The sequence below is a fragment of the Pelophylax lessonae genome (genome assembly GCF_965119305.1).
Source record: "Pelophylax lessonae genome assembly, chromosome: 9".
NCBI classification, from domain to species: domain Eukaryota; kingdom Metazoa; phylum Chordata; class Amphibia; order Anura; family Ranidae; genus Pelophylax; species Pelophylax lessonae.
Window position 1 is genome coordinate 267346103 of NC_138776.1, and position 13379 is coordinate 267359481.

Consider the following 13379-nt stretch of genomic DNA (forward strand, 5'->3'; position numbering starts at 1 on the left):
GACTTTACCTTTGCAGGTATGCTGGGGCAGCCTGTAGTTATAGTGGCAGAAGTATTACTTTGGTGACTGTTGGACTCTGTAATTGTTTTTGCACTTTTATTAAAAAAATTAATTAATCATTTTCCTTGCTTGGTCTGAAGTTACTGAAAGGGATGTATTGCAATAAAGCGGCACACACATAGTTCATTGAGTAGGTCTTAACACATCGGAGTTTGAAGATATCGATTTCGAGTGGAGTAATGTGAAGAAATAAGTGGTTGGCAAAAGTAACCGCAGTTTAATAAGCAGCTTGGCGTGTCCCTGTTATAGGTGGCACGACCTCTAGCAGTGAAGGAGATATTTTCGACACGCCTCCTGCCAGCTGTCTCCCTCCCAGAGCAGATCTGCATAACAGAGGTTCCCATCCAGTACAAAGGGACGGAAGTTTGAGAGTTAAGTACACGTGGGGAGCCCGAGCAGAGTGCACGGCGGGGCCCACTCTGCTACTGGGGAAGTGGAAAACGCTGGGCAGGTGGATGTGGACAGAGCTGAATAATGGGCCTGGAACTGTTGCTCTCTAGGAAAAGAATCCTCTTATTTCAGTGGTCAGTGTCGTGGTCCTTACATTGGCGACCAATGGGAGAAGGAACCCCTTATATCAATGGTCAGTTTCGTGGTCCTTACCTTGGCCACCAATGGGAGAAGGACCCCCTTAGATAAGTGTTCAGTGTAGTGGTCCTTACATTGGCAACCCATAGACGATAGAATCCCTTATATAAGTGGTTAGTGTCGTGGTCCTTACATTGGCGACCAATGGGAGAAGGACCCCCTTATATCAGTGGTCAGTGTAGTGGTCCTTACATTGGCGACCAATAGACGATAGAATCCCTTATATCAGTGGTTAGTATCGTGGTCCTTACATTGGCGACCAATGGGAGAAGGACCCCCTTATATCAGTGGTCAGTGTCGTGGTCCTTACATTGGCGACCAATGGGAGAAGGACCCCCTTATATCAGTGGTCAGTGTTGTGGTCCTTACCTTGGCGACCAATGGGAGAAAGACCCCCTTATATCAGTAGTCAGTGTCGTGGTCCTTACATTGGCGAACCGATAGGAGAAAGAACCCCTTATATCAGTGGTCAGTGTCGTGGTCCTTAAATTTGCGACCGATGGGAGAAGGAACCCCTTATATCAGTGGTCAGTGTAGTGGTCCCTTACATTGGCGACCAATGGGAGAAGGAACCCCTTATATCAGTGCTCAGTGTAGTGTTCCCTTACATTGGGGACCAATGGTAGAAGGACCCCCCTTATAGCAGTGGTCAGTGTAGTGGTCCCTTACATTGGGGACCAATGGTAGAAGGACCCCCCTTATAGCAGTAATCAGTTTAGTGGTCCCTTACATTGGTGACCAATAGGAGAAAGAACCCCCTTATATCAGCGGTCAGTGTCGTGGTCCTTAAATAGGCGACCAGTGGGAGAAGGAATCCCTTTATATCAGTGGTTAGTATAGTGGTCCCCTACATTGGTGACCACTAAGAGAAGGACCCCCTTAGATCAGTGGTCAGTGTAGTGGTCCTTTTTTTACATCGGCGACCCTTTACAGATCATTGATGTTAGTTTTTACTGAGAGACAGAAACTCTTCATTGCTCAAGGAACCCCTAGAAACCTTTGGAGGAACCCTGGCTGAGAAAGGCTGGACTAGGCAGTAATAGATTTCTCTCCCCCTTGGTGGTAAAGGAGATGACTCATCTATAAGGTGTGATATTCAGGGGGTGTCACACAGGTGCAGTGCTTTTCCAGATAAGTTCTAGTAATATGTTCCTCTAAACACACTGACAATAAATAGAGAAGACAATGACCATCCTGACCACACATGGTCTACTAAGGGCAATTATTACACTACACAGGCAGCCAATGGGCAATCATTACACTATGCAGCCAACACAATGATGGGGTGCCGGGGTCAGGAGTATGGAGCATAGAGCTCCTTACATTGCTGGTCAGGAGGAAGAAAACATTACCCGGCCTGCCATGAAGAATATTACTATTATACACGATTTATATAGCACCAACAGTTTGCGCAGCGCTTTACAACTTTAGGGCAAACAGGACGGTTACAATATAATTCAATACAGGAGGAAACTGAGGGCCCTTCTCCTTAGATCTTAAAATCTAAAAGGGAGGTTCAAGTGACTGTGGGTGGTGGGCTGATGGAGAAAATAAAAGTACAGTTGTTAGGTGTGGGCAGGATAGGCTTCTTTGAAAAGAAAACTTTTTAGGGATCACCTAAAAGTGGATAGAGTAGGGGATAGTCAGACCAATTGGGGGTAGGGAATTCCAAACTATGGGAAAGGCTTGGGAGAAGTCCTGGAGGCGAGCATGGGAGCTAAAGAGCAGGAGGTCTTGGAAGAAATGACGCTAACGATTTGGTTGGTATTTTGAGACTAGGTTAGTGATGTAGCTGGGGGCTGAGTTGTGCATGGCTTTGTAAGTTGTTGTTGGTATCATGAATGTCATTCGTTGAGTGAGCGGAAGCCAGTGGAGGGATTGGCAGAGAGGGGTGGAGGACACTGAATGGAAGCCAGTGGATGGATTGGCAGAGAGGGGTGGAGGACACTGAATGGAAGCCAGTGGAGGGATTGGCAGAGAGGGATAGAGCACACTGAATGGAAGCCAGTGGAGGGATTGGCATTGAGGGGTGGAGCACACTGAATGGAGGCCAGTGGAGGGATTGTCAGAGAGGGATGGATGACACTGAATGGAAGCCAGTGGAGGGATTGGTAGAGAGGGGTAGAGGACACTGAATGGAAGCCAGTGGAGGAATTGTCAGCGAGGGGTAGAGGACACTGAATGGAAGCCAGTGGAGAGATTGGCAAAGAGGAGTGGAGCACACTGAATGGAAGCCAGTGGAGGGATTGGCAGAGAGGGGTGGAGGACACTGAATGAAAGCCAGTGGAGGGATTGGCAGAGAGGGGTGGAGGACACTGAATGGAAGCCAGTGGAGGAATTGGCAGAGAGGGGTGGAGGACACTGTATGGAAGCGAGTGGAGGGATTGGCAGAGAGGGGTGGAGGACACTGAATGAAAGCCAGTGGAGGGATTGGCAGAGAGGGTGGAGGACACTGAATGGAAGCCAGTGGAGGAATTGGCAGAGAGGGGTGGAGGACACTGTATGGAAGCCAGTGGAGGGATTGGCAGAGAGGGGTGGAGGACACTGAATGAAAGCCAGTGGAGGGATTGGCAGAGAGGGGTGGAGGACCCTGAATGAAAGCCAGCTGAGGGATTGGCAGAGAGGGATGGAGCACACTTAAGAAAGGGAGAGAGTGGAACTAATAAGGTGGTGATCAGAGAGAGGAGAAGGACTGTTAGAGAGGTTGAACAAAGTGCCTAGGTAGGAGAAAACCGGGTCGAGGGTGTTGCCGTGAGAGTGAGTAGAAGCATGTGGCCATTGCTTCAGGTCAAAAGAGGAGGTTAGACTGAGAAGTTTTGAAGTAGCTGGAGTGTTAGTTTTAACAGGGATGTTGAAGTCACAGAGAATGGGGGAATTTCAGTAGAGGGGAAGTAGGGTAGCTAGACAGAGAAGTCATCAAGGCAGATGCCAGTATATCACAGTAATTCATAAGGAAATTGGAGAGAATAGACGAATACAGTGAGCTTGAAATGAAGAGAGGGAGGAGAGTGAATAACTTGCAAGGTGCTATGTGGGGATAGGAGGATTCCAAATCCACCTCCCTTGCTTCCACTAGGTCTAGGGGAGTGAGTCCAGAGAAGGCCACCTTCGGAGAGGGAAGCAGGAGAAGCAGTGTCTGATTCATGAAGCCAGGTTTCGGTGACAGCAAATAGATTAAAGGAGTTAGTGACAAAGAGGTTGTGAACAGAGGTGAGTTTGTTGCAGACAGAGCGGGCATTCCAGAGAGCACAGGAGAAGGGGAGGCTAGTTTTGGGAAGAAGAGGAAGGGAAACAAATTTGTGTGGATTGCGGCTCTGCCAGGGGGTGCAGGGTGATGGGTGTATTGGGTACAGCTAAATAAAGGAGGCCCAGGGTTTGGAGATATATCTCCAGAGGTTAGGAGAAGCAGAAGGGTGAGGGTGGTAGTATGAGAATGTGATTTATATGAAGGGACAGCATCTTGGGGGTTTTATTAGCATGTGGGATTAAAATTAGCAGGAGTTGCTGAGTGCAGTAATAGGGAGAGGGCAGACGTGAGGGTGATTTTTTTACAGATTGTGGGGTGGAAAAGAGGGGTGAAGGAAAGAAAGCTTAGGATAGAATACAACAGTGAAAAAGGAGGGGTAAAAAGCACATGTTGAAGAGTAGGAGAGCCGAATGGGGAAACAAGGTCATCTACAGTCTGGTGGTTGGTAAGGTAGCTTACTGTAGATCAGGGTTTCTCAACCAAGGTTCCGTGGAACCCTAGGGTTCCTCCTGAGGTTTCTAGGGGTTCCTTGAGCGTTGGGCAATTTCTACCTCTCAGATAAGTTCCCAATGACACCAATGGCCTTTTTTGCTCTATGTAAGGGGGTAGTTCTTCCCAATAACCATAAGCCTAAGGAACAATTTTCCTCAACCAGGCTCCATGGAATCCTAGGATTCCTCCAGTGGTTGCTAGGGGTTCCTTGAGCAATTTCTGCCTCTCAGATAAGTTCCCACTGACACCAATGGTCTTTTTAGTTCTTTGTAAGGGGGTAATTCTTCCCAATGACCATAAGTGTAAGGAACATTCTTCCTCAACCAGGCTCCATGGAACCCTAAGGTTCCTTCAGAGTAGGGTTTCTCAACCAGGACTCCATGGAATCCTAGGGTTCCTCCAGAGGTTGCTAGGGGTTCCTTGAGCAATGCACAATTTCTGTCTCTCAGATAAGTTCCCACTGATCTTTTAAGCTATCTGTAAGGGGGTAATTCTTCCCAATGATGACAAGAGTAAGGAGCATTCTTCCCACTGACTGTCACACTAATGTGTCATGAGTTGTAGATTTTCAGGGATTCCCCGAGACCAGAAATTTATTTCAAGGGTTCCTTTGTGTTGAAAAGGTTGAGGAAGGCTGCTGTAGATGTTTTCTTCATGCAATCGCCTAAATGCAAGAGCGGAAGTGCCACTTAATTAAAGAACACCACTTTATTGGAGGAACCCCAGCATGCGTCTCCCTGGCATGAGTCCCCCCATAAAGGTGCTCTTGTTTTATACTGTGGTGTTTGTGGATGGAATTTGCCTAACATTTAATCATGAATTAATAATAGGCACACAGCTGACACACCAAACGTTTTACACCACAATCAAACTGCAAGAGGGCCAAGTGGGCAGGGTCGTAAAGATTGAGATTAGTCGTAATTTAGGTAACAGATTCAAAAACAAAATAAAGAGCACATTGATGTGAACAGAGTTATAGATGATTGGGAGACAGCAGTAAACTAGATGCAGGTTTACCTGTGAAGGGAAAGAAGAGATGTTCAGATGATCAAGAGCTGAAATGCCACTTCATTAAAGAACACCACTTCGTTGGAAGAGCCCCAGCATGCGTCTCCGTGGCAGGTGTCCCCCTGGCACCAATATTCTCCATCATTGGTGTCAGAGGGAGGAAAATACTGAGGGTTCTCAGGGAAGTTGAGGAGCCTCTGAGGGTTTAGTGGTGTTTAGGAACTCTGAGGCCCATAATCAGAGATGTATAGTAACTAAGTAGAACTACTTCACTACTGTACTTAAGTACGGAAAGGCGGTATCTGTACTTTCCTAGAGTAGAATTTTTTTCTCCTACTTCCACTTTTACTTCACTACATTTTTTCATTTTTCGATATTTTTTTTTTGTGCTGCATAGTTACTCGTTACTATTATAAAAATTACCACTGCCAGAACAGTAGATGACAGGTTTCATGAAGCTCAAAACATGTGTATTATCAGAGCATATGAAAATAAATGCTACTGTATGCATAAATAAAAGCTGCATTTGAAATAATAAAAAACAATATGATGTTCAAACTTTTGACTTCTTTCTTTAATAACTACATAACACAGTACTTGTACTTTTACTTTCAGTACTTGAGTAGAAAAATTTTAAAAAAAACTACTTGCAATACTTAAGTACAAAAAATGTTTAATACTTTAGTACTTCTACTCAAGTCACTTTTTGATCGAGCACTTCCACTTCTACTCAAGTCACTTTTTGATCGAGCACTTGTACTTTTACTCAAGTATGGGTTTCGAGTACTTTATACAACTCTGCCCATAATGGGGTACTCAGATGGGAGATCTCTGAGGGAAAAGGGAGCTGTACATCTTTGGGAGACTTTGAGGGAGGAAGGGAGGGGGGTCTCTAGGTCTGTGATGGCCTTCCTCTCCATCTGCATTTTTTTTTAGACCTTCACCTTCTCACTATATGACTTAACATTGCCAAGTGATATGTTCTACGATACCAAGTGGAATGAAGAAGAGCGTTCCTTAACTCCTTGGAGATCAATAGTTTGTAGAGGTGGTCTCTATCTGCAGCAAACCAGTTCATAAACAAGGAGGAAAATACTGAGGGTTCTGAGGGAAGTTGAGGAGCCTCTGAGGGTTTAGTGGTGTTTAGGAACTCTGAGGCTCATAATGGGGTACTCGGATGGGTGAGCTCTGAGGGAAAAGGGAGCTGTACATCTTTGGGAGACTTTGAAGGAGGGAGGGGGTCTCTGGGACTGTGATGGCCTTCCCCCCATCGGCACTTTTTTTAGACCTTCACCTTCTCATCGTATGACTTGCCTTTGACAAGTATTATGTTCTACGATATCGAGTGGAGTGAAGAAGAGCGATCCTTAACTCCTTGGAGGTCACTCGTTTGTAGAGGTAGTCTCTATCTGCAGCAAACCAGTTCATAAACAAGGAGGAAAATACTGAGGGTTCTGAGGGAAGTTGAGGAGCCTCTGAGGGTTTAGTGGTGTTTAGGAACTCTGAGGCTCATAATGGGGTACTCGGATGGGTGAGCTCTGAGGGAAAAGGGAGCTGTACATCTTTGGGAGACTTTGAAGGAGGGAGGGGGTCTCTGGGTCTGTGATGGCCTTCCCCCCACCTGCACTTTTTTTAGACCTTCACCTTCTCATCGTATGACTTGCCTTTGCCAAGTGATATGTTCTACGATATCAAGTGGAACGAAGAAGAGCGATCCTTAACTCCTTGGAGATCACTAGTTTGTAGAGGTGGTCTCTTTATGCATCAAACCAGTTTATAAACAAAACAAAACCAACACAGAATTTGTCAGTCCAAGAAGGTACTGAGTCCTAAAAATAGTAGCAAATACTAAACAGTCCAGACTAAGTGTGTTCCCATGGGGGCAGTAGCTCCTAAATCTTCAACACACCTACTATTACCCCCATCACATCCACATCCTATAATTGTATAACCAACCTGCTGTTTTGGGAAACCTATGTGCCATTTACCTCCCTTTACAAAGTAGCAGCCCAGCACTGTCACATTGTATATATATATATATAGTACCTACACACACAACACAAGGCCGTGTTCATACTACGAGATGTTTTTCGGGGCTGCAGTTCCTCTGATCTCCACAAGCTCGGGATCTCACTTTTTCCCAGACAGGAAGTCTCTATGGAAGACAGGAAGTGATGTCAGGGACAGACAGGAAATTCCATGATACGACGAAGAGAGGCAACATTGCCTAACCTGGCAGCAGAGGAGGTAAAATTATAATATTTTTTATTTAAAATAATTCTTACTTTAATTTGCCAAATGTACCACTCTATAAGAAAGCCTGAATAGATAAAATATTGACACGAATGAGGATGGAGGAGGACCGGAATCACATGAATGAGAAGATACTAAACCTCTCCCTGGAGATCATCTACCTGCTGACCGGAGAGGTGAGGAGAATTCTGGGAGGTCACATGACATCACTCTTATCTCTATTAATAAAACACAGACCTGACGGGAGAGGTGAGGAGGATTCTGGGAGGTCACATGACATCACTCTTATCTCTACTAATAAAACACAGACCTGACCGGAGAGGTGAGGAGGATTCTGGGAGGTCACATGACATCACTCTTATCTCTATTAATAAAACACAGACCTGTGTTCCGTGAGAATTACCTACCCGTGAGAAAAACCTACCCCTCGTCACTTCCGGTTCACGGCACTGTATGGAATGCAGCGCTTACATTAAAACAGCGGGGCTGCAATACGAATCGTCTCCGCTCCTGTGCCTGTCACTTCCCTGCTCTCGGCAAGTAAATATAAAAGCGGCGGCGGGTGTATGTAAACATAAATCACGGAGACGCCAGCCGCTTTTATATTTAGTTGCCGAGAGCAGGGAAGTGACAGGCACAGGAGCGGAGATGATTCGTATTGCAGCCCTGCTGTTTTATTTAACCGCCGCGTGGGTAGGTTTTTTCCACGGTACACCGTCCTATTTCCATACTAGTGCGCATGTGCACTAGTCTGCTCCTCTGTTGTCCCTTTAGGTATCCGGCCCTGTGAGCATGCGCACTGCTGCGCTGCTCAGCTGTTCCTGGCCGGAAGTGACGAGGGGTAGGTAATTCTCACGGGGTAGGTAATTCTCACGTTACACCTGACTGGAGAGGTGAGGAGGATTCTGGGAGGTCACATGACATCACTGTTATCTCTAATAATAAAACACAGACCTGACCGGAGAGGTGAGGAGGATTCTGGGGTCTAACATGATATTCCTATTGGTTCTCCAATACAGAGATTTCCTCTCCTGAAGTCAGGTGATCATATGACCATAACAGTGCCTCCATGTGACTCCCTAAAACCTGAGAGACACAACATGCAGAAGATTCTCGAAGTCACCAAGGAGATGATAGAGCTGCTGACAGGAGAGGTGAGCGGTGCTGGGAATTCTGGGACATTATCCAGTAACAGACAAGGGATGTGTCTGGATGGTGACTGTATCATTGTGTGTGTCAGGTTCCTATAAGGTGTCAGGATGTCACTGTCTATTTCTCCATGGAGGAGTGGGAGTATTTAGAAGGACACAAGGATCTCTACAAGGACGTCATGATGGAGAATCAGCCGCCCCTCACATCACCGGGTAAGAGGAGACTTTATTGTAAAGGAGAGAGCAGTACGGAGGATCCACCTAGATCCCCCATCATCTGATAAACACATAGAAACAATGTATTCAGTCAGTGTGTGTGTTTCCTACAGATGGATCCAGTAATGGGAACCCACCAGAGAGATGTCCCCGTCCTCTGTATTCCCGGGATTCCACACAGGAAGGTCACACCATCCCTCACCATCATCAGGTAGATGAAGAACAATCACTGATAGTATCATTAGGATCTGTACATTATCTGCATTGTTACCATTGATGTCATTTTTATTATATATTCAGAGTGGAAACCTGAGAGATTCTAAAGTTGATGTTAAAAAGGAGATAAAAGAGGAGGAGGATGGGGTGATGGAGGAATTTCTAAAAGAACACAAAGATCTGTACCGGAAAACAATAGAGGAGTCATTCAGCTACAGAAACCCACCAGAGAGATGTCCCCGTCCTCTGTATTCCCAGGATTCCACACAGGAAGATCACACCATCCCTCACCATCATCAGGTTGGTAAGATGGAGCATCTAGAACATGGACTTATGGAGATGGATTTGTGTGAGCTTATATTTTACAGATGTTATTTTCTCAAATTTTCTTGGTTTAGGGTGAAGATCTGATAGATATAAAAGTTGAGGTTAAAGCAGAAGAAGAAGAGACGTATGTGAGGGATGATCAGCAGTCTATGGAGGAGGATGGAATAACGGGGACATTTATAGAGGAGGACACTCCTACAGAGATCAGCACAGGTGGGTCATTAACACTGGCTTAGGGGAACAAATCTGCTGATGTCTAGTAATAATCTTTGTATTTCTATTTTAGTACATGGACGGGAGATGAGGAAAACCTCAGAGGATTGTCTCACTTTGTCTCCAGACTATAAAGTAGAAGATGAGGACATCACACAGTATAGTCCAGGAGAAAACCCGGCTACCTCAAATGTCCATCCGGCATCACACAGTGTAGATGGACCATCGTATTCCTCTTATCCTGAGGTACCTCAGACTGTGAGGGACGGTGCCGGACCATCGTATTCCTCTTATCCTAAGGAACCTCAGACTGTAAGGGATGGTGCCATCCTTTCAACAGATAAGAGGTTTCCCTGTACTGAGTGTGGGAAGAGTTTCCATTCTAGATCCAAACTTAATGCACATAAAAGATCTCACACAGGGGAGAAGCAACATACCTGTCTTGAGTGCGGTAAATGTTTTTCAGACAAGTACAGTCTTTACAGACATCAGAGATTGCACACAGGTGAGAAGCCGTATTCCTGTCCTGAGTGCGGAAAATGTTTTTCAGACAAGAACAATTTTTACAGACATCAGAGGTCTCACACGGGGGAGAAGCCGTATTTCTGTTCTGACTGCGGGAAATGTTTTGTACAAAACTCAGATCTTGTCATACATCAAAGGTCTCACACGGGGGTGAAACCGTATTCCTGCCCTGAGTGCGGGAAATGTTTTTCAGGCAAGTCCAGTCTTTACAGACATCTGAGATTGCACACGGGTGAGAAGCCGTATTCCTGTTCTGAGTGCAAAAAATGCTTTGTACAAAAATCAACACTTGTCACACATCAAAGGTCTCACACGGGTGAGAAGCTCTATTCCTGTCCTGAGTGCGGAAAATGTTTTTCACAGAAACCCAATCTTAACAGGCATCAGAAATCTCACGCAGAGAAAAGGCCGTATTCCTGTTCAGTTTGTGGGAAATGTTTTTCTGAGAAGTCCCATTTTTACATACATCAGAGATCTCACACGCAGGAGAAGCCGTATTCCTGTCCTGAGTGATGGAATTGTTCCCACTGAAGTCCTGTCTTCCTGTACATCAGAGGTCCCACACAACCCTCGAGGTGTATTAGTGCCTTGAGTGCGGGAAATGTCTTCTATATGAATGTTGATGGACATGTGGGGAAGAAGCACACCCTGATATACACCTCAGATATACTCCATGGCTGATCTTCATCATGTAAGAAACACTTCATAAGGAGATCAGAGATCACCAAAGACATGGATGAAGTGTTGTCCCGTGTTGGCCATTGATAGCAGGAGAAAAATAAAAATTGAGTCATTACCTTTCATTGGCTGAGTGCATTTTGTGGTGGAAGCTTTCACAAACACTTACAGGTCTGTTTATACAAAAAGAAAAATTGTAAAACAAATGTGACAAGCCAAGACAAATGTTGGTCATACCTTTTTTTCATACTGTGATTCCTAATGATCATTGGCTTTAACTAATTTACAAATGGGCCTTCTTGTCAAACCAATCTCTTAACATTCTACGAGGAGGTGAGCTGTGAGCTAGATAGGGGGAGACCAGTGGATGTGGTGTACCTGGATTTCGCTAAGGCGTTTGATACAGTTCCCCACAAGCGCTTAATTTATAAAATAAGGTCTGCAGGCATCGACCGCAAGGTTTGCTCTTGGATACGGAACTGGCTAAAAAGGCGCGTCCAAAGGGTGGTAATAAATAGCGCATACTCATACTGGTCTGAGGTGGTAAGTGGGGTCCCCCAAGACTCAGTCCTGGGACCAACCTTGTTCAATTTATTCATAAACAGCATTGAGAACGGGATCAGTAGTTCTATATCAGTTTTTGCAGATGACACAAAATTGGCCAGGGCAATAACTACACAGCATGAAGCAGATATCCTACAGAATGACCTGGACAAAATTACGGAGTGGGCAACAACATGGCAAATGAGGTTTAATGTGGAGAAGTGTAAGGTTTTGCACTTGGGGACTAAAAACATAAAAGCGCAATACACTTTAGTGTGGGAACCTTTGGGGGAATCAAAAATGGAGAAAGATCTGGGAGTTTTGGTAGATGATAGACTAGGCAACAGCATGCAATGTCAAGTGGCAGCTGCCAAAGCCAGAAGATTATTAGCATGCATAAAGAAAGGGATGTATTCCAGAGATAAGACTATAATCCTTCCACTTTATAAAACTCTGGTCTGACCACATCTGGAGTATTCTGTCCAGTTCTGGTCGCCGGTCCTCAGGAGGGATGTGTTGGAGCTGGAGAGAGTCCAGAGAAGGGCAACTAAACTAATTAGGGGATTGGAGGACCTTAATTATGAAGAGCGTCTGCAATCGCTTGATTTATTCTCCCTGGAGAAGAGACGCCTGAGAGGAGACATGATAGCAATTTATAAATATCTCAATGGTGATCTCGGCATAGAAAAAAAGCTATTCAGTCGAAGGGATTGCATGAGGACTCGAGGACATACAATGCGATTACAGAGAGGAGAAGCGTTTTAACCTCAGGCAACGTGGGGGGTTCTTTACTGTTAGGGCTACAAGATTGTGGAATTTTCTGCCACAAGAGGTGGTTTCTGCGGGAAGTATGGTGGCTTTCAAAAGACTATAAGACGTACATCTTAAGGATCAGAACATTCAGGGCTATGAGAGATGATTACGGCCACACACACCTACACAGGTTGAACTGGATGGACTATCGGCCTTTAGATGGTGCTATGTATCATAAGAGATGGCTCCATCTGCTGGCCAAATATGGAGTTTTACATTTTAAATCAATGGAAGACATACAACCAGGAAAGAACCCGATAGCATTCATTTTTTACTCCCTGGCAGCTCCCTACTGCTCTGACCCATCCCTCCGACCGCTGGGCAGGGAATCTCAACCCTCCCAGGTGGAGCACTGAGTTGCGGGGTTGGAGGCATCATCCCTCTCAAGAATCCTTGAAGCCTCCAAACTCCAGAACCCAATCCAGGAGTTAGAAAACCCAGAAAACAATGAAAATTCACTTTTCTCCATAATAGATTTCTAAGCCCCTTTGTGATGAACAAGGAAAACAAAGAGAGAGCACATGGAGGCAGATCACACGAAACCCAATGTTGGGGCGTTTATTGGGGTACCGACAGTAGGAGAACTAGTTCGCAGAACACACAGCAATGAAGATTCTCAGGATGTGACAGCAAAGGGGAAGGTAATTCACAGGGCAAGACAGTGCTGGCACAGCAGGTGTTGAAGACCTTGGCTCGCGGGCAGGGCAGTGTGTGAGTACAGCAGGGGTAAATGTTGGCCCAGTTGGGCAGTAAGTCCTCAGCATAGGGCAGGGCACAGGGGGTTTAGTCCTTGGCACACAGAGCAGGGTTGGCCCAGCTGGGCTGTAAGTCCTCAACACAAGCAGAGCACAGGGGGTAAGGTCCTTGGCACACATAGCAGGGTTGGCCCAGCAGGGCGGTAAGTCCACAGCATAGGGCAGGGCACAGGGGGTAAGGTCCTTGGCACACAGAGCAGGGTTGGTCCAGCAGGGCAGTAAGTTGTCAGCACAGGACGGTAAGTCCTTGGCACATAGAGCAGGGTTTACCCAGTAGGGCAGTAAGTCCTCAGC

The 13379-nt window shown here is 45.8% G+C and overlaps 3 protein-coding genes across 3 annotated transcripts in view; all 3 read left to right on the plus strand.

Annotated features, from left to right (window-relative positions):
• Positions 1 to 10809, plus strand: part of LOC309563970 (uncharacterized protein) — a gene marked incomplete at both ends in the record, with an annotated part of 49538 nt that extends 38729 nt beyond the window's left edge. The window contains one exon of the mRNA XM_082268600.1: positions 9984 to 10809. Coding sequence (XP_082124726.1) covers positions 9984 to 10809 — 826 coding nt within the window. The remainder of the gene's footprint in view (positions 1 to 9983) is intronic.
• Positions 1 to 13379, plus strand: part of LOC309562972 (uncharacterized protein) — a 581033-nt gene that overhangs the window by 104460 nt on the left and 463194 nt on the right.
• LOC309563967 (uncharacterized protein) overlaps positions 1 to 13379 on the plus strand; it is a gene marked incomplete at its 3' end in the record, with an annotated part of 94728 nt that overhangs the window by 79978 nt on the left and 1371 nt on the right. The gene's annotated exons all lie outside the window — the stretch shown is intronic.